The sequence below is a fragment of the Stenella coeruleoalba genome (genome assembly GCF_951394435.1).
Source record: "Stenella coeruleoalba genome assembly, chromosome: 2".
Taxonomy (NCBI): domain Eukaryota; kingdom Metazoa; phylum Chordata; class Mammalia; order Artiodactyla; family Delphinidae; genus Stenella; species Stenella coeruleoalba.
The window spans coordinates 83,798,819-83,818,711 of record NC_137147.1 but is presented as its reverse complement, the minus strand read 5'-3'; the positions used below and the strand labels follow the sequence as shown (position 1 = coordinate 83,818,711).

Sequence of the window (19,893 nt, the reverse complement as noted above, 5' to 3'; positions counted from 1 at the left end):
GTGCACCCCTGCTCACTGCAACTAGAGAAAGCCCACATGGAGCAACAAAGACCCAAAGCAGCCAAAAATAAATAAAGTTGTTTTAAAAATCATTAAAAAAAAAAAGAGAGAGAGAATAGAAACTTGCCAGAATGCTAGCAGTGGTTTTGTGTGGCAGGATTATGGGAATTTTTTAATGTTTTAGAAAATTTAGAAATGTTTCTAAAATGAACATGCTTTTCTTTTATTATAAAAATTTTTAAGGACTTACCTGGTGGTCCAGTCGTTAAGACTTCTGCTGCAGGGGGCACGGGTTTGATACCTGGTGGGGGAACTAAGATCTCACATGCTGCGTGACGTGGCTGAAAAATTAAAAAACAAAAATCCTGTCTAGTTCTGATGGAATCTGCCTGCTGCTTATTTTATCCCACCACTGGACCCAGGCCAGGCCAGGAGAGCAGGACAGACACCCTTGCCTCTGCCCAGGCCTGCACCCTCCTTATTTCCCCACCCTGATATGACCCTGTGGTCCTGGTGGTTTTTCTTCACATCTTATCTTGAAACTTGAGTTCCCTTATCTTGGGCAAACTTACTGATGAATAGTGACACTCCGCAGGTCAGTGCTGAGATGGAAGAATGTAAATAAGGAGGGTTACACTATAAATAATGGGCATAACTCATTTGTGTACCATCAAGATTCACTGGGGCCATGTTGTGTGCTCATGCAGGATCTCACCAACCCCCAGTTTACAGATGAGGAAATATGCTCAGAGAGCCCCCATGCATGAACCTGTCTGTGTTCCTGTGTAGGCATTCATGAAGTTTGCATATTCCAATCCATTGCCAAGTTCTGTTAAATATTACCACCTAAATAGCTCTCCAATGTGTCCACTTCTCACTATCACCAGCGCTACCTTCCCCCCGTCAAGCCCTACAGCCATGGCCTCCCAACTGACCTCCAGGACTTCTGTGCCCTGTGATCCTCTCTGTATTCAATAGCTAAGGCGATATTTTGGAAATTTAAATCTGAACTCGTCAGTCTACCCAACCACCCTTGCTTAAGATTTTGCAGTTATTCCCAACGCTCTTAGGATAGAGACAAAACTCCTTAACATGGTTGACAGGGCCCTATGTAGATACCTCCACCCTGTCTGCCTCATGGCTCGCTTTTGCTTCCCTCGTCTCTTTGTTCCATCTCCATTGACCTTCTCTAGTCCCTTGTATTCACCCTCTTCCTCCTGTCACAGGGCCTTTGCATATGCTGTGCCTTCTGCCAATTCCACTCTTGCTGGCTCCTGTACCTAGTTAACTCCTACCATATCTCCTCTTACCTTTTCTTCAGATCATTAAATACAGTTGTAGTTTTACATTTATTTGATTAGTTGGTTAATGTTTGTTTATTTTTACACTAGACTGTAAGTTCCGTGGAAACAGAGACTGTGTCTTTTTTGGATCACCAATCCCCAGTACTGAGTATAATACTTGACCTACAAGAAGAGCTCATAAAATCTTTGTTAAATGAATGAGTTAATGAATGAACAAAACCCATAGACTCTTCTGATCTGGTTCCTTTTCTTGAAAGGGCTCCCAAACGCTTCAGAAGACAGAAACAGAAGAGGGAGGGAACAGCCATAATAATGCCTATCACAGAATGTAACAGGTCATCAAGGTAAAAGCTGAGTCTACAGGCTGTATTTTAGAGGCCTCCCTACCCCCTTCTTATTGCCACCTTCTTCCAAAGAGGACCAGGAAGGAAGCCACTGCAGAGAAATTCCAGGGCCAGCCTTTGACGGACAGAGCTTCACCAGGAAGGCAGGGAGGATGAGAAGGCAAAGAAAGGAAGGGAAGGGATGTCTATTGAGAAGGGACTCTGTTTTGGATATCAGGCTGAATGTTTACATACATCGTCTCATTTAATCCTCTCCAAAACCCCATTTTGCAGATGAGAAAACAGACTCAGGTTGTGAAACTTGAGGGTTATTAAACCAATGCAGGGCAAAGCTGGGTTTGAACTGGGGTCTGTCAGCCTTCCTCTGAAGCCTGGGCTTTTCCAGGCTACCATCCTGGCCTCCAGCCTTCAAACATCTCCCTCACCCTGTTAACTTAGGGCCTAAAATTTCATCATTAAAGACTCATCTGTTGGCCTGTGTCTAACACTGTCTTTTAGGAGTCAGTGTATGAAGTTGATACTTTGGAAACAGAAACTCAGCATCATAAAGGCAACCACTACAAGACCTAAAAAGAAATACATAAAAGAAAAAAAAATACATAAACAAAAATTAGAATGTGCAAAGGAAAGGGGATGAGAGAGCCTGAGTGAGGGAGTTAAATCTCTCATCGTTCATACTGAGGAGAGAAGAGATACTGTCTAAAATGGACAAATTTATGATATTACACAAAGGGATAATGGTGATCTCAGGAGAACTAAAAGCCGAAGCTGTTGGTTGGGTTCCCTCTAGGGAGTGGAACTGGGGGGAAGAGAGACACTTTCATTTTTCATTTGTCCTGAGCTGTTCATTAAAAAAAAAAAAAAATTATAGTAGTATTCTGTTGTGTAACCTTTCTAAAAAGTTTTGAAATTTTTGTTACAAAAGACTAAACAAACAAAAACACCCTTCCTTTATTTATTTATTTTGTAATTTATTTATTTTTGGCTGCATTGTGTCTTCGTTGCTGTGCGCGGGCTTTCTCTAGTTGCGGTGAGCAGCAGCTACTCTTTGTTGCAGTGTGTGGACTTATTGCAGTGGCTTCTCTTGTTACGGAGCATGGGCTCTAGGCAAGCGAGCTTCAGTAGTTGTGACACACGGGCTCAGTAGTTGTGGCACGTGGGCTTAGTTGCTCCGCGGCATGTGGGATCTTCCCAGACCAGGGCTCAAACCCATGTACCCTGCCTTGGCAGGCAGATTCTTAACCACTGCACCACCAAGGAAGTCCAAAAACACCCTTCCTTTAGAATGCAAGTAGGCCTAGAAGTAATAGTCCTTGACACCTGGGTAAATGTTAGGTCTGCAGGGTTCCTCTGCATCAGGAAGGACGTGAGTCGGGGGGAGGGTCATGTGATGATAAACATGGCTTCCTAAGCAGTTGCCCCTGGGGAATGGGCTTGGGAGACAAGCTCGCCTTTGCAAACACAGGGCCAGGGTAGTGCCTCTTCCCTCACATTCCTAAAGGCAGCTCATACTCAGACACAAGAGGATACTGACCCCATTAGGGCCAGAGATAACCACCCCTCTAATTATCCCTGAGGCGACTCTGCCATCAGCAGCACAACTCTCTGAGCAGGAGCCCTTGCCAGCCAGGGACCCCACTGCAGCAGGATCCATGTGACCGCAGCTTCTGGGGGCCCAGGTGGATCTAGGCCAGGAAAGTGGGACGCTGAGGGCTCTCAGGTGAGTATGACTCAGGTCAGAGCCCCGCACGCCTCAGGACCCAAGGGCCTCTTCCTCCTCTGGAGGCATGGCATCCTCTTGACCTTTGCTTGGTATATCACTCCGTCCCTGCAGCTGCAGAAAGGGAGCCCGGGGCACGGCTCAGGAGTGCCACTCACCAGCAGCCAGGAGCCAAAAGACTGGCATTCCCAGCACTAGACAAAGGCCTATTGATCTTTGACCCCCACCACTCCAGGAGCCTTGGCCCTCCCTCCTGCCTGCCTTCCTTTCTTCCCTGCTGGCCTCGCCCTCTGTTCTGTCTCCTCGTTCCCTGGCTCTCTTGCTCTGACTGGCAGTTTTTCCCAGCTCCTTGACCAAACCAATACTTCCATGCTGTCTTCAAGCCCTGCCTCCTGCACATCTCCCAACCCGAACAAGGAGAATCCAAGAAAGAAGGTCCAGTGGGCTTCTGGGAGGAGGAGGACGTCATCCACAGACTCAAAGTCCCAGTCCGACCCCTCCAAAGCGTCCAGGTCCCGGAAACTCAGCCGGCTGACGGTGAAGTATGACCGGGGGCAGCTCCAGAGCTGGCTGGAGATGGAGCAGTGGGTGGACGCCCAGGTTCAGGATCTCTTCCAGGTGAGTAAGACACCACGGGCCAGGGGACCGGGAGAGAGCCTGCTCTGAGGCCTCAGGAGGAGCTGGAGGGCAGATGAGAGATGCTCCCATGGAGACAAAGTTTTTCCCCACAGGTGAATCATGGGTTTGCAGTCCTGAAATCTGCCTCCCTCTGGTCTGGGCTCTGCCTCTCACTCTCTACATAATCTGGAGCAGGTCTTTTAACATCCCTGAGACTTAGTTTCCTAATCTATAAAACGGGGCTATCAATGCCTGTCGTATACCTTTCGTAGGACTTTTTGAGGCTCAGATGAGATAGTAGAGGAGTTATTTTTCTTTATTTTATGTCTTTATTTACTTTCAACCTCAACACACATACACAACTAGAGTGACATTGTTCATTCCTGTAGCTGTCAGCCATGTGTAGCTATTTAACTTTAAACTGATGAAAATTAAAAGTTCAGTTCCTCAGTCACACTAGCCACATTTCAAGTGCCCCATACATCCAGGTGGCTAGTAGCTACCAAGTTGCCAGCACAGATACAGAAAATTTCCATCATCTCAGAACAGATAGTGCTGGACTAGAACGTCAAAGTTATCAATAGTGAACGCTAATACCAGCACCTGACCTAGCCTTGGCCCTGGCTCTGACTGACTCCCCTCGACCCCACCCTGGGAGAGTAGCCCTTTTTTTTTTTTTACCTAGATACCTACTAATCGGGATCCCAGTGTAGTAACAAATGCTGTTCCAACAACAAGAATAACATTTTGAGCACTTAACTCAGCAGTAGGCACAGTACCCAGCACCTGACTTGTGTTATTTCATTCAGCCCTCCCCGCAAGTCCATTAGGTCGGTATGGTTTACCGTGGAGGAAATGGAGGCTTAGAAATGTTGAGTAACTAGCCCAAGGTCACACCACTAGGGAGCCCAGGGACCAGGAGCTGCAGCTGGGGCTCTGCCTGTAGCGCCTGAGCGTTTATTCAAGCTGCTAGTGGTTCTCCACACCTGAAGTACTTCAGTAATAATCCGATGCCCCAGCTGCATTTCAACTGAATTTCAATCTACTAGGGTGGGGCCCAGGCACTGGTCTTTTTCATAAGCTCCACTGCTGATTGTAGCGTGTGGCTGGCGAGAACCACGCATCAAGCCGGAGACCAGAGTCCTCCTTGTCCACATGCCATGGTCCTTGTTTATCTCCTTCCTTACTCAGGTCCTGTCTTTTCTTTTGGGGGCAGCAAGGGCTTGTGATTCTTCCAGGTAAGGGCTGTGTCAGTGGTCCTGTGGTTGGGGGAGGGGAAGAGTGATGCATGTGGCCCAGGCTGTCTTGTGAGTCTCACTGTGTCATGTGTTGGTTTGGTCCAGGTGTTGACGGTGTCCCTGGCAGCATCCTGGGCCACTCGCAGAGGGGAGAGAGATGCCCTAGAACTGGGAACAGGAGAGGCAAACTTTCTTTGCCTATATGTACTCTCACCTTGCAGGACATCTCTGCTGCCCTTCAGTCCTGCCAGCACCCTCCCTCTCTGGATTTCAATTTCAGACTGTTGTGCCCTTACATAAAAAGTCTCATATCTCAGACACCTCAGGGCAAAGATCAAGGCAGGGGAAAAGCTGTAAAATAATGAACTCATAACATTGGAAAACAGGACATATGGGAGGACCGCTCCCAGGCAATGATTGTAATAAAATAACCTGGTCTACAGTTGTCATGACAATTGTCCAAAGGTGCCAGGTGGCAGTTCCTCTTCTAATCTCTGTCCTTTTCAGCAGGAAGCAGGCAAGTGGCTGGGGAAGCCTCAGGTGGCTGGTCATCTTGGGCAGAGGTTGAGGCAACCCAGTCTCCAGGCTTACCCTGCCTCAGTTATTCCTGCATAGAGCCCCTCTCCACCCACTGGGACTCCCCACCACATGCCCACCTTGGGTAGCACCACTGGGAATGGTTCCAGGAGTGGGTTGCATCACTATTTGTTTAGTTTAGTTTAGTGGAACCCAACCTTCCTTTGTTGGAGGACCCCACCTCTTCTCACTGGGTGTGCAGCCTGCTTTAGGGTCTTGTGAAAAGCCAGATCTGTGTTCAACAAAACAAACTGACTTGGGGGCCTGGAGCTCCTGTTGTCCAGAAATGGAGTGTGGATTTGGCTTCTAAGCAGGGACTTAAACACTCATGAGTTTCTCCTATTTTAAGGAGACTCTTGTTTAACCATATGCCCCCCTTTTGTTACCATCCCCTACTTCCTGTCTCCTTTACAAGGCTCCTTAAAGGATTTGTACCAGCTCAGAGCCTTTACTTACTTTTTCCTTTCCTATCACCATTCAAACCACTGGATTCTGACTTCTGTTCCCACCACTCTATTGAGACCTCTTGGCAAAGTCACCAATCACCACCTTGGGGCCAAATCTAGTGTACACATCAGCAGGGGACACTGTTGACCACCCCAGAGTTTCCTATAGCTTACGTGATACCATGCATTTTGATGCAGCCCTTTTGATGTGATGGCATTTTAAGAAACAATCTATTAAACTTACAACTTTAAAAATGTATTATCAGGAATTCCCTGGCGGTCCAGTGGTTAGGACTCGGAGCTTTCACTGCCATGGGCCCAGGGTCGATTCCTGGTCAGGGAACTAAGATCCTGCAAGCAGTGAGGCCAAAGGAAAAAAAAAACAGTATATATATATATGTGTGTGTGTGTGTATATATATATATATATATAGTCAATGAAATGTGAAACAAACATTTGTTAGCTCATCTCTGAACTTCACTCGATTACTGGTTTCTATGGCAGAGAGATCAGGAGTAAGTGGACAGAGTATGGAGTGGAGCAGAGAAAGGGGTCAAATCAGGCAGCATCTGTCAGGAAACCACCACATGTAACACAGAGTCACAATATAACCATACTTGTTCACCTCGGTCAGAGTTGTTTGATATATCTGCTCATTTTCTGAGAATTCAAAAAATACTCGAGGGAAAGAATATTTTGGATTATGATTTGAGCCCATATTCTCAATACCAGACTGCAGTGACAATCTGACTCTCAGTGATATACAAACCCTGTGTTCAATATACGTATAGTTAATGTCATAAATGATATAAAATGGTTTTGGGAGCAGGACTAATCCTTTTTTAGAGGTGGAATTCTAATCATTAGTATGTATTTTTACTATTTGGCCCCAGCATCCACCTTCTGGGATTCCAGTTACATGTATGTTAGACCACTTGATATGGTCCTACAGATCACCAAAGCTCTATGCTGTTCTTTTCTTTTCTACCAGTTTTTTTCTCTCCATGCTTCATTTTGGCTAGTTTCTTTTGCTATTTCCTCAAGTTTAAATGGTATTTTTTTTCTGTAGTGTCAAATATGCCGTTAATTCCATTCAGTAAAATTTTTCTTTAAAATATTTTACTTTTCATCTCTAGATGCTTCACTTTGTTCTTTCTCATGTCTTCCATTTCTCTCATTACTATGTTCATGTTTTCCTCATTTGCTAATTCCATCATCTCTGTCATATCTGATCTGCTTCTATTAATTGATTTTTTCTCCTGCTTATAGGTCACATGTCCTGCTTCTTGGCGTGATTAGTGATTTTTTTATAGATTTATTTTTAATTAATTAATTAATTTATTTATTTATTGGCTGCACTGGGTCTTCTGTTGCTTTGTGCGTGCTTTCTCTAGTTGCAGTGAGTGGGGCCTACTCTTTGTTGCGGTGTGCAGGCTTCTCATTGTGGTGGCTTCTCTTGTTGCAGAGCACAGGCTCTAGGTGTGCAGGCTTCAGTAGTTGTGGCACACGGGCTTCAGTAGTTGTGGCTTGCAGGCTGTAGAGCGCAGGCACAGTAGTTGTGACGCACGGGCCTTGTTGCTCCACGGCATGTGGGATCTTCCCGGACCAGGGATCGAACCCGTGTCCCCTGCATTGGCAGGTGGATTCTTAATCACTGCGCCACCGGGGAAGCCCTGTGACTAGTGATTTTTTTTTTTTTTTTTTTTTTTTTTTTTTTTTTTTTTTTTTTTGCCGTGCGCGGGCCTCTCACCGTTGTGGCCTCTCCCGTTGCGGAGCACAGGCTCCGGACGCGCAGGCTCAGCGGCCATGGCTCACGGGCCCAGCCGCTCCGCGGCATGTGGGATCTTCCGGGACCGGGGCACGAACCCGCATCCCCTGCATCGGCAGGCGGACTCTCAACCACTGCGCCACCAGGGAAGCCCTGACTCGTGATTTTTGATTGGATGCTGGACATTGTGAATTTTACGTTGTTGGATTTTTTTTCTTCCTTTAGAGTGTCGGACTTTGTTCTAGGATGCAGTTTAGCTACTTGTGGTTCAGTTTGATCCTTCTGAAGCTTATTTTTAAGTTCTGTTGGGGTGAGTATAGAGTGGCCTTTAATCTAGGAAATAATTTACCCCCCAAGTAAAGCAGGGCCCTCCTGAGGTCTCTCCTGAATTCCTGTATGATCAGTGATGACTGTCCACTCTGACTGAGTGGAAATTGATTTGTGTCAGTCCTCTGTGAGGTCTGGGAAGTGTTCATCTCTGTGCCCACAGTGCCTCAGAGTACCTGGCTTTGTGAAGTTTTACCCTTTGAATGTGTATCTTGTGTTCAGCAAAGACTCAGAAGAACCCTTATGTAGATTTCTGGAGGTCTCTTTCTTCATAACTTCCTCCTCTGCAGAACTCTGGCAACTTCCAGCCACCTCAACCCCAAATTCTGGTATCTGTCATATCAATTTAGTATGACCACTGTGCTCTGCTTGGGATCTCCCTTTCATTTCGTTTCTTTCCCAGGTAGTGCTGAGTTACCTGTTATGTAAAGTCTGAAAACACTTTTCATATATTTTTGTCCGGTTTTCTAGTTACTTATGTTGAGAGAATAAATCCAGTCCCTGTTACTCCATCATCAGAAGTGTAAACATCTTGTTAACTCCTATTCAGCCTTCAGGTCTGAGATTAGAGGTCACCTCTTCCTGGAAGCCTTCCTAAACCCCAGACTTGGTTAGGTTCCCCTTACATGTGCTACCATAGTGTCTCATCAGAGTGCTTATTGCCCTGTATTATAACTGCCATTTGACTTGTCTGTATCCCTCAGGAGACTATAAGCTTTTCAAGGGCAAGATCATGTCTGTCTGTCTTTGCTGTTATGGCCCCATCACAATGCTTGGTGCATAGCATGCTCTCAATAAATATGCATTTAATGAATGAATGCTAAATCAGATGCGCTAGAAACCAAGGAAGCAAAGGGGAAAGTCTAGAGTTTAGGGTGAAAGAAGTAACTTAGAACCCTAGCACTGTTTATTTTTAAAATGGTATAGAAGGACCAAAACTGTTAACAGTGGTTACCCATTGGCAGTGGAAGGAATGAGAGGGTGAGGCATCTTTTCTCTTTCTTTCTTTTCTTTTTTTTTACAAATATTTTTTAATTAATTAATTAATTTATGGCTGTGTTGGGTCTTTGTTGCTGTGTGTGGGCTTTCATTGCAGTGGCTTCTTTCTTCGCAGAGCACAGGCTCCAGGTGCACGGGCCGCAGTAGTTGTGGCTCGTGGGCTCTAGAGCGCAGGCTCAGTGGCCATGGCTCACGGGCCTAGCCGCTCCGTGGCACGTGGGATCTTCCCAGACTGGGGCACGAACCCGTATCCTCTGCATTGGCAGGCAGATTCTTAACCATTGAGCCACCAGGGAAGCCCTTTCTTTCTTTTCTAAATCAACTTTACTGAAGTCTAATGGCAGACAACAAGATTTGCCTGTTTTTGAAGTGTACATTTGAATGCACTTTGCCATATATAACCACTACCCCATCAAGATATGGAACATTTCCACCATCCAAAATGTTCTTCAAAAAGCACTTACGGGGCTTCCCTGGTGGTGCAGTGGTTGAGAGTGCTCCACAACAGGAGAGGCCACAACAGTGAGAGGCCCGCGTACCGCAAAAAAAAAAAAAGAAAAAAAAAAAGCACTTACTTGTTTTTGTTTTTTTTAAACAGAGAGGGAATTTTTTTTAAAACAAGTGTATTTTATTATTTGTTATTTATTATTATTTATTTATTTGGCCATACCGTGTGGCATGTGGGATCTTAGTTTACCAACCATGGATCAAACCTGTGCGCCCTGCAATGGAAGCATGGTGTCTTAACCACTGGACTGCCAGGAAGTCCCAGCACTTACTTTAAAAAAAAAATTAATTAATTAACTTATTTTGGCTACGTTGGGTCTTTGTTGCTGCACATGGGCTTTCGCTAGTTGTGGTGAGCGGCGGCTACTCTTTGTTGTGGTGCACGGGCTTCTCACTGCGGTGGCTTCTCTTGTTGCAGAGCACAGGCTCTAGGCACGCAGGCTTCAGTAGTTGTGACGCACGGGCTCAATAGTTGTGGATCGTGGGCTCTAGAGCACAGGCTTAGTAGTTGTGGCTCACGGGCTTAGTTGCTCCGTGGCATGTGGGATCTTCCTGGACCAGGGCTCGAACCTGTGTCCCCTGCATTGGCAGGCGGATTCTTAACCATTGCATCACCAGGGATGACCCTTATTTTGGAACATTTTATAATCTGTAACAGAAACCCTGTACCCGCTAGTGGTCACACCCCATTCCCTACCACCACCACTTCCAGCATTAGGCAACCACTAATCCACTTTGTGTCTCTATAGATTTACCTATTCTGGACATTTCATACAAATTGAATCATATAATATGAAGCCTTTTGTAACTGGCTTCTTTCACTAACATGTTTTCAAGGTTAATCCATGTTGTGGCATGAATCACTACTTTGTTCCTTCTTATTGCTGAAAAATATTGTATGGCTACATCATATTTTATTTATCCATTCACCAGTTGATGGACATTTGAATATGAATAATGCTGCTGTGAACATTCATATGGACATATGTGGATGTCTGTTTTCACTTCTCTTGGGAATAGACCTAGGAGTGGAATTGTTGGGTCAGATGATAACTCTATATTTAACATTTTAAGGAACTGCCAAATTATTTTCCAAAGCATCTGTACCATTTTGCATCCCTACTAACAATGTTTATAACTATTGAAATTAAACAGATACTCTTTTTAAAGAACTCTAGACTGTTTCAGGTAGACCATAGTAGTTATTCAGTAACTGTTGAATAAAAGGATGAATGGGGTGGTTTGAGTAAGGTGAGGAGAGGAACTGAACATGGGAAATAGAGTGGGAGATGGGTGAACCCGACAGTTAACTGTCACCCCAGCACCAGCTAGCCAGGCTCCTCTGAGCCCCGTGTGATTCCCAAACAGGATCAACCAACTCCTTCTGAGCCTGAGATCGACCTGGAGGCTCTCATGGAACTATCCACAGAGGAGCAGAAGACTCAGTTGGAGGTAGAATGGGGGGCCAGGCCCCGGGCCCAGGGGTTGGGGGATGGAAGCTGGGCTTGGACCAAGGGGAGCCCAAGAACCCAGGTTCTGCCTCCCCATCTGTGTGTGGAGAACCAATTCAGAGGGGAGAATTCCTGGGAGACTGACTGGGGACTCGTGACAAAGTGCTGTGGCTCAGGGACCCACTCTCTGCTTTCTTCCACCAGGCTATTCTCCAAAACTGCCCCCGCCCCACAGAGGTAAGGGATGCTCTGTTAGTCTGGGGGTAAGAGGAGGCCCAGCGGGACGGCAGCTAGCGAAGAGGAAAGCTTGGTCCTGGGTCCTTCTCCCCTTCCCTGACTCTGAAGCGATGGGGTCAGGTGGAGACTAGGGAGAGCAGTGTGGTGGGTGGGTGTGACCCCATGCCTTGATCTCACCCGTGTTTCTTTCTCAGCCTTTTATCTCTGAGCTGCTCAGTCAACTCAAGAAATTTCGGAGACTCAGTCGGCCTCAGAAATAAGCCTTGTGAGACTACCTTCATCAGCTTCAGCACTGCCAGGTCTGCCCTGAACCCCTGGATCCTGGGCTGAGAGGGAAACAGCTCCTTGGGACACAGACAAGGAACATGGAGAGTGAGGAGGGACATTTGGACACCCCTGTCTATGTGCAGTCACAGCTAATTCCTGTCACCTGGGCTTTCTGGGAGCCAGTCATGGCTATGGCCCAGTGCTTTCCTCGGCAGCCAAGTGAATAAAACCTTGAGGAGCCCCAGCTGAATGGAGTGTGGAGCATATCTGTGCTGAGGGATGGAGGAGGGAGGGACTGAAGTGTTATACCATAAGGCCAGCATCCTGAGTCACTAGGCTGCCTCCACATACCTCACCCATCTGTCCATCTATCCATCCACCCACCCAGGGCTTGAGAATTCAAAGATAAAGGTCACAGTTCTGCGTCAGAGAAATTACCATCAAGCAAGGCCTGGAGGCCAAGCAGAAGGCACCTGGCTAAGAGACACAGCATCCTGACATCACCAATAGGAACCCAAGTGGCAAAGACCCATAGTAGAGGTAACAGGAAAAAAACCAGCTGGGTTTGGGGGCCTCAGGGAAAGCTAAACCCTCTTCCCTCACTAAATGATTCAGGAGACCTCAGACTGAGGACTCTTTCTTGAACCAGCTCCAAGCCAGAGGCAGAAAGAGAAAAAGCAGGGGCTAAGCAGAGGGGTGTAAAGGGTATAGGCTCAGAGGCCAGGAATCAGGTCAGAAGGAAGTTGGTGGGGACAGACACTGGGTCTGAATGGCATGTGGGTTGGGACAGGAGCCCTGGAGGTGGCATCCTTTAGGAGTAAGGCAGGAAGCAGGGTATGCATTCACTGCTTGTGCATGCAGTGTTTGAGTATGGTGGGGCCTGGGGGCTAAGCTGGGCTGCCCAGAGCAGGATGCACAGTTCAGTTCAGTTCAGTAGTATGAATATTCATGCCTACTGCGTATGAGGCCACCAGGATGGGTGGGACTGTTCCTGCCTGCAGAAGCTTGCAGGATGGCTCAAGCCTTTTCCTCACTCTACAGGACTGGACTTACAGCCTACTCTGCTCTTGCCACCTCTCCAAGGCCTAGGCTCAGGGCCCACAGGGTTCTATAGATAAAAGATGCTGGGTCCAATGAATCAACATACTTTATTAAATGCTCTAAGTGCCAGTAGAGGGCCCTGGACCCTTGAGCAAGTTTCAGGACTCCTCCCTGGATTCAGGCTGGTCTTTCCCATCATGCCTCTCACTCCTAGTCCAGACTTCAATGCTGGAGGCTCCAGACTTCCGCCTTCCCTCTGGCTCCTCCAGTCATCGTCTCCAATGGAGAATCCTTCCTCCTTCCAGGGACGGAGGCTCAGGAAAGGGCGCATTCATAAGCAGTCTAGCCTGACATGTTCTCCCATCAGATGCCCTGGAGGGCACCTCAGCTTGTGTGACTCCTGTTGGATGGCCTTTCCGGGAGGACCAGGGTTCCCTCAGTGCTCTCGGCTTTTATGCTGGGGGTGGTAGGCAGATGTCTGGTGCTCTTTAAGTTCAAAGGCATCATGGCCTTCCCTGTGGAGCATAGATAGAGGTCAGGGATCACAGGTGGCCCCGCAACTCTCCCAGCCCCAAAGAACATTCCACCTGCACCCACCGGAAGCAGCGGACACAGTAGAGGTCTCCGTCACAGCTAGCACAGCGCAGGGTGGCATCCTCATTGCAGATGCAGCACCAGGGGAGCTCCTCTTCCTCAGCCTCAGGCCTGGCGGCCACGGCCTGAACCTTTGGAGACCAGGGAGGAATGGGGGACATAAGGGTACCCGATGGGGTCTGGGAGGGCGGCTGGAGGAACAGTCAGCCAGGCAGGAAGGGAGGCTGTGGTGGCGGCCCGGGGGTCTGCGTCTGGGGTTTTCCTCACCTCAGGCTCTGCCCTGCAGGATTGGGCTTGGGGTCGGAGAGCTGGCTCTGCAGGGATGTTAAAGCCACTTGCCTCATCCAGGGCAGCTTCTTCAGTGAGCTGTGGACAGGGCGAAGAGGTACAGTTCCCCACTCCAGGCAGCCCCGCCAACACACAGTATTTCTGCGCTCTGTGGCCTGAGCTCTCAACCCATCTTCCTTTATGTTGTCCGTGGCTGCTGTTACCCCATCTCAAGGGCCCAGGGGCAGGTCTGTGTCACAGGGGCACGGGGGCCCAGCTAGAACAGGAGCTGCACAGTGACTAGCCATCGAGCCCCAGAGCGGAGGCAGAGTGAATGGGGTCAGGTGGGTGGTGGGGCAGTGTGGCAGGGACAGGACAAGGGGTGGTCGGGTGGGTAAGGCGGGGCCGACCTGCTGAAGGACTCTCTGGATGGCTGTCTCCTCATCCTCTTCGTCATCACTGTCTGGAAGGCGGTAGTCCTGTAGGGTCACTTGAAGAGGGAGAGACGGGAGCAGGGGAAGAGAAGTGAGGTTGAGAGCTCACCTGAGTGGCTGTACTTCTGCCCCCAGCAGAGGTTTGGTTTCCAGTGGCACGTGTTCCAGAACTGAGCAGCCTTTGCAGCCACTCTGATCAGACCCTGCCCCACCATGCTGGGCTGGAGGGCATGAACAGAAGGCTCCGTACCTGAAGGGACCCAGGGTCCCCTGCCCCCTGATGGCTGCCACTTGTTCCTCATCCACTGCTTTGCCCCAGCACCTTCCTCGTGGTTCTGGGTGGAGCTCGATAGACCCCTGGGCACAGGGACCCCCAGCCCCTGACTCAGCCTGGCAGGGAGTACAGCCACTGTGCAGTTTGGCCTGAGGGTGAGAGTGGGGAGGACTGCCCAGTGGACATGAATGAGTGGCTGCTCCCCAGCCTCTACCTCTATCGGGGTCGCGTCCCTGCAGCACGGCCAGGCGCTTGGCGAGGGCCAGGATCCGCTCCTGCCTTGTGTTCTCCTCCCGAAGCGTGACTGCTGCCTCAGCCAGCAGCCTCCTCTTCTCCTCCTCCAGGGACCAGGTGGCCTGTCCCTTGCAGCTGGTGCTCTGGGCCCCTGGGTCCCCCTGGTTGAGGTCATTCTGGATAGAGGCGGCTGGAAAGAGTGATGCATTCAGGGAGGCAGACATTTCAGGATCTCTCATCAGAAACCACTGAGCCCGTTTCTCAACGTTTTAAAAAAAAACACAGATTGGGCTTCCCTGGTGGTGCAGTGGTTGAGAGTCCGCCTGCCGATGGCAGGGGACACGGGTTCGTGTCCCGGTCTGGGAAGATCCCACATGCCGCGGAGCGGCTGGGCCCATGCGCCATGGCTGCTGAGCCTGCACGTCCGGAGCCTGTGCTCCGCAACGGGAGAGGCCACAACAGTGAGAGGCCCGCGCACCGAAAAAAAAAAAAAAACCCACAGATTATCAGCTTTTTGTTCAACAATAGCTCCTGTGGTTTATATTACAAATAAAATTAGTATTTCCTCCATTATCCCAAATGTAAAAAACTAGTAATCTTAGACATTTCTTTTTCAATTATATCCATCCCACCCACCTGATATTTTAACATGCTGCCCTTAGGGTGGGTGCCCCATGGTATGAGAATCACTGCCCAAAAGGAGCAGGATATGGGGAGGTCAAGGTCCAGCCAGGCTCTCTGCCTTACAGGCTGGAATCAGCATTTCCAGGGAGCAGCGCAGAGAGGACATGAGGGAAGCTGAGGTCTTGAACGTCACTAGGCAGGAAGAATCTTACCAGAGTGGGTGTGGCTCTGACATGGTCCCCTTTAGCTCAGAGTTTCAGAGTAAGATGTTTGAAGTCAGACAGCTTTGGGTTCAAGTCCCAGCTTTGCTACTTAATAGCTGTGTGACCTTGGTCAAGTTCCTTAAGCTCACCAGGCCTCAGTTTCCTCATTTATCAAATACGGATAATAACAGTTATTATAGGATTACTGAGGATATTCAGTGAGATTGTATCTCTAAAGCAGGGTTTCTTAATCTTGGTTCTATTGACATTTTGGACAGGATACTGGCATACCTTGTTTTATTGAGCTTCAGTTTATTGCGCTTCACAGATACTGCCTTTTGTTTTTTGTTTTTTTTTTACAAATTGAAGGTTTGTGGCAGCCCTATGTTGTCAGATGACGGTTAGCAATTTTTAGCAATAAAATATTTTTAAATTAAGGTATGTATATTGTTTTTCTAAACATGCTATTGTACACTTAATAGACTACAGTATCGTGTACATAAGTTTTACACGCACCAGGAAACCAAAAAATTTGTGTGACTCACTTTATTGCAGTGGTATTCAACTGAACCCGCAATATCTCTGAGGCATGCCTGTAATTCTTTGTTGCGGGGTTGTCCTGTGTTATGTACGATGTTTAGCAGCATCCTTAGCCTCTGCTCACTAGATGCCAGTGGTACCCTATGAGTTGTGACACCCAAAAAGTCTGCAGACGTTGCCAAATGGGCCCTGGAGGGAAAATCATCCATGGTTGAGAACCACTGCTCTGAAGCTTTTGAACAGCAGTGTCCAAAAGAATTTTTTAAGATGATAGGATCATTCCATATCATGTCTGTATTTGTGCTGTCCAAGATTGTAGCCATGAGCCACTTGTGGCTACGGGGCACTTGAAATGTGGCTGGTACCACTGAGGAACTGACTCTTAAATTGTATTTAATTTCAACTAAATGTCAATAGCCTCTTCCTCCTGTTTAGCATCATCATCATCGTTGTAGAGAACATTCACTAAGCATTTACTATGAGCCAGGCAGGGTCCTAAGCACTACTGGATTAGCTCATTTCCTCCTCATGACTTCCTTGTGAGGTAGGTTTTACCACACATTCCTCCATTTTACAGATGAGGAAAGTGAGACTTAGGTCAAGTAACGTGCCGAGGGTCACACAGCTAGTAAGTGGTAGAAAAGGGAATCACTGTCTGAGCCTAAAGCCCACATGCTTATCCACTAGGCCTACACTGGCTCCCACTGGAGTAAACACTCAATAAATGGTAGCCTTTGTAATGTTGACTATTCTCTGATTGATGTTCACCTCCCAGAGCGTGGGCAGCAGAGCCTCTCCCACCTGGGGAAAGAGTCGGGGGGCAGATCCCTGGGGGAGCTAGGTAGAGAAGATACCTGGGCCTCCTCGTTCCCAGCTCTCATCAATAGCCACCTCCGCTGCTAGCTCTGTCAGCAGATCCTGTGTCTGCTGGGCCTGGGTCCTGGTGTCTGGTGGCTGATGTGCCTGCTCAGAGGAGGGAACCTCAGTGGGGAGCAGCGTAGGCAGGAAGCCGCACCATAAGGCTCAGAACAGTTTTAGGTCAGGGGTGGGTGCTGAGGAGTTCCCAAAGCTCAGGGAAAGGGGACAATTCCAGAGCCCATGTAATCAAGTAGGTCTGGCAGTCCCCAGCAGGACCAAGAGGCCACTCTTTCCTGCCCCACCCAATCCTGCTGCCTGTCCCTGGTTCCTTGGTCTGGCAGCAGGCCTCAGGAGCAGGAGGTACTCCTGCAAAGTATCTAAGCATACACGTATCTGGGCTTCTACTGGGTCCTCGTCCCAGGGCCTCCATCCCTTCAAAGCCACAGCACTCACCAGCTGGGGGGTCTGAGAAGGTGGAACTCTGCCCTGCAGTGAAGCAAGCCGTGCCTCCATCTCCTGGGTGGAAGGGATGGAACCCTGGGGTGCATCCCTCAGTGCAACTAGCCTGGCTTCTATCTCCGCCTGCGAGGGCACTGACTCTGCAATTGGCATAGAGAAGCCTTGTAAGATCCAGAGGAATCCTAGTCCCACGAGCCCTTAATAGTGTCTTTTCCACCCTGTCTGTCCCCACTCACTGGGCTTGTTCTCCTGGCGGAGCCGTGCTAGGCGCTCAGCAATGACTTGGTCTTGCTGGGTCAGTCCATGGCTCTGGGGAGTGTTGGGCTTCTGCTTGGCTTCCAAGGCTGCCACACGCCTGGCGGGATATGAGATAGAGGCTCTTAAAGAATGCAGAAGGGAGGGGTGAAGGCACTCACTGTTTCCCATTCAAATCATTTCTAGGCAGCTAGGGAGGCCTCCAACAGACAATTTTCTGTGACGCTTGCTCATGTCACCCTGCAGCCCAACCCAGCTGACCGACGGGAGAGTCCAGATGAGAGGGCGAGGTCTGCCAAGAATCTTTTCTGGGGAAAGGACTGGTGAGCTGCTTTCTAAGCCCAAGAGGGCAGTCAGGAGCCTGAGAGGTAGATATTTTCCTGATCCTGTGCTCATTTGATCTGTAGGCTGGGAAGAGACTCCTACCCTATGGCTCCCTTGTCCTTTCCCCATCCCCATTTGTCTCTGTCCCTTCAGCACTTACTTCTTATAGTTCTGAGGTGGTGACCACTTGGAGGCATTGGCAGGAGCAGATCCTCTATAGAGAAGAAATCTGGTGTCAGAAGTCACCTGCCATCTGCCTATGAGTGTCCCCCACCCCAAACACTTCCTGGGCTGACCTCTAGACATAGAGCACAAGGCTGTGAGGCCTGGCCATCTGCCTGCTGCCATGCTTGGCTGAACCCTCGACCATATATTGGCTTCTCACCTGGTCAGAACCTCATGGCACTGCTTGCAGACTTTCTGTTGGGTGTTTCCAGCCCGGGGAACCGCTGCACTGAAGCTAAGACAGCCGGAACAGAAGGCCCGGCCACAGTTCTTACAGCCGTACTACAAGAAACATGAAGCAAGGGGTCTACCTCTCACCTGCCCCTGCAGGCTCCTCCCTGGGACTCTCCAAAAACACAGAGAGCAGACACTGGAGTTGTGACCAGCTGCTGGGAGGAGGATGAGGAGTGGGGCCCCTAAGGACTGGGGAGAGACAGGGGTGGAGGGTAAAGCGATTCCTCAGTCTCCAGTATTTTATTCAAATCTCGAAAGCTTCATGCAAAATTGCCAGGCTTTCTACTCTGTCTTCAATTCCCTGACACTGGAGTGTAAAAGACAAATAGGCAAAGCCCCATGCTTCAGGTCACTGACTCTTCAAAAAGGAGAAACAGTGCAGAGCCCATGCCTTCTCTGCTCTAGCAGAGATGAAAGGAGGCTGGACTCAGAATGGGATGGTAACAGTAGCAGCCTCCATCTGTTAAGCATTTACTGTGTGCCAGGCACTAAACTCAGTACTTAACTTTCATCACCTGATTTAATCCTCACAATTTATACACACTATCTTACTTATTCCTGATGACCACCATTATTATTCCTATTTTAAACGGGATCAGAGAGGTTACACGACTTGCCCAAACCAAGGTCACCCCATGAATGACAGGAGAGCTCAAATTTGGATCCTGACCACTTTGATTCCAAAACCCAGGTTTCTGAGTGCTACATGGATCTGCTTCCCTACCTGCTATTCATTCATCCTATCTGGTTCCTATCTCCTGGTCACAACTGAGGCTGAGGAAGCCTGCAGTTTACCAGGGAAACTTGGCAGGTCTGGCCTGAGGACAAGTGAGACTTTGCCATGGTGCCCTGGGGCAGGAGAAAGGGCAGTAATCTAACTCAAGAAACCGCGGAAGGGCTTGCTGGTGACGGTTTCAGAGCAGAGAGAGCAAAGGGCATGGTGTGATGGAGAGTAGGCTGTGGAGAAGCAGGGTGGAGGGAAGGAAACAGCCGGATCCTACACTTGGCAGACAGAAAAGCCTAGATTTCCCAAAATGACAGGAGCCCAATTTACAGTTTATGGGGAACTCTCACCTCCAGGACCTCACTGGACCCTCACACCAACCCCGAAAGCGAGGGAGTGTTAGCCCCACTTTATAGAAATGGAAACTGAGGCTCAGTGACTTCATCAAAACCACACACCTGGAGAGGGCCCGTAAAAACAAGCCTGCGGACTGCAAGTCCTGTGCATTTCCCACTACTCCGCGTCCTCCCTAGCCCTCTAGCCCCCGGGGAGAGAAGACTCGCCTCCTTCTTGAAGAGGGTGAACTTGACAGCGCAGCCGTAGCACCTATTCTCCATCGTGGTTGCCGGCGCGGCGCGGCAAGGTCGGCGGAGCTGAGCTCCTGCGGCTCATATCCAGGACCCCGTGCACCCTCACCCAGCCCCGCCGTTACTCTCCACGCCCACTCGCGCGGGCCAACCAAGGCCTCCGACAGGAGAATCACTACGGTCACCTCAACCCAAGAGCACAAGCGGCGGACGC

General features: G+C 49.0%; 2 protein-coding genes across 4 annotated transcripts; one reads left to right on the top strand and one right to left on the bottom strand.

Moving 5' to 3' along the window:
• The first annotated feature begins 3,688 nt into the window (after positions 1-3,688).
• PPP1R14D (protein phosphatase 1 regulatory inhibitor subunit 14D) lies at positions 3,689-12,010 on the top strand. The gene is made up of 4 exons (XM_079913133.1): positions 3,689-3,986; positions 11,216-11,299; positions 11,503-11,535; positions 11,730-12,010. Exons 1-4 carry the CDS (start codon positions 3,738-3,740, stop codon positions 11,793-11,795), a joined length of 432 nt encoding a protein of 143 aa, XP_079769259.1. The 5' UTR covers positions 3,689-3,737; the 3' UTR covers positions 11,796-12,010.
• A 928-nt stretch (positions 12,011-12,938) lies between these two features.
• Positions 12,939-19,811, bottom strand: ZFYVE19 (zinc finger FYVE-type containing 19). Of its 3 annotated transcripts, XM_079913717.1 has the most exons (11): positions 19,656-19,811; positions 18,295-18,416; positions 18,070-18,123; positions 17,567-17,685; positions 17,325-17,470; positions 16,868-16,976; positions 14,627-14,836; positions 14,115-14,194; positions 13,705-13,803; positions 13,441-13,568; positions 12,939-13,358 (listed from the first exon to the last, which is right to left on the bottom strand). In XM_079913717.1, the coding sequence occupies exons 1-11, from the start codon at positions 19,707-19,709 to the stop codon at positions 13,280-13,282; spliced, it is 1,200 nt and encodes a 399-aa protein (XP_079769843.1). In that variant the 5' UTR covers positions 19,710-19,811; the 3' UTR covers positions 12,939-13,279. The 3 variants fall into 3 exon arrangements, 2 of the variants coding, with proteins under 2 accessions (XP_079769843.1, XP_079769844.1); XM_079913718.1 differs by lacking the exon at positions 14,627-14,836 and having other exon boundaries at positions 19,656-19,744; XR_013827169.1 differs by lacking the exons at positions 12,939-13,358; positions 13,441-13,568; positions 16,868-16,976 and having other exon boundaries at positions 13,735-13,803; positions 14,115-14,836.
• Positions 19,812-19,893: the final 82 nt, after the last annotated feature.

Coding starts and splice junctions, on each gene's coding strand:
- ZFYVE19 (XM_079913717.1), bottom strand. CDS start 19,709: ATGGAGAATAGGTGCTACGGCTGCGCTGTCAAGTTCACCCTCTTCAAG. Junction 18,417..19,655: donor TCACCCTCTTCAAGAAGGAG/GCGAGTCTTCTC, acceptor TGTTTCTTGTAG/TACGGCTGTAAGAACTGTGG. Junction 18,124..18,294: donor TGCCATGAGGTTCTGACCAG/GTGAGAAGCCAA, acceptor TCTTCTCTATAG/AGGATCTGCTCCTGCCAATG.
- PPP1R14D (XM_079913133.1), top strand. CDS start 3,738: ATGCTGTCTTCAAGCCCTGCCTCCTGCACATCTCCCAACCCGAACAAG. Junction 11,300..11,502: donor AGCAGAAGACTCAGTTGGAG/GTAGAATGGGGG, acceptor TTCTTCCACCAG/GCTATTCTCCAAAACTGCCC. Junction 11,536..11,729: donor ACTGCCCCCGCCCCACAGAG/GTAAGGGATGCT, acceptor TTTCTTTCTCAG/CCTTTTATCTCTGAGCTGCT.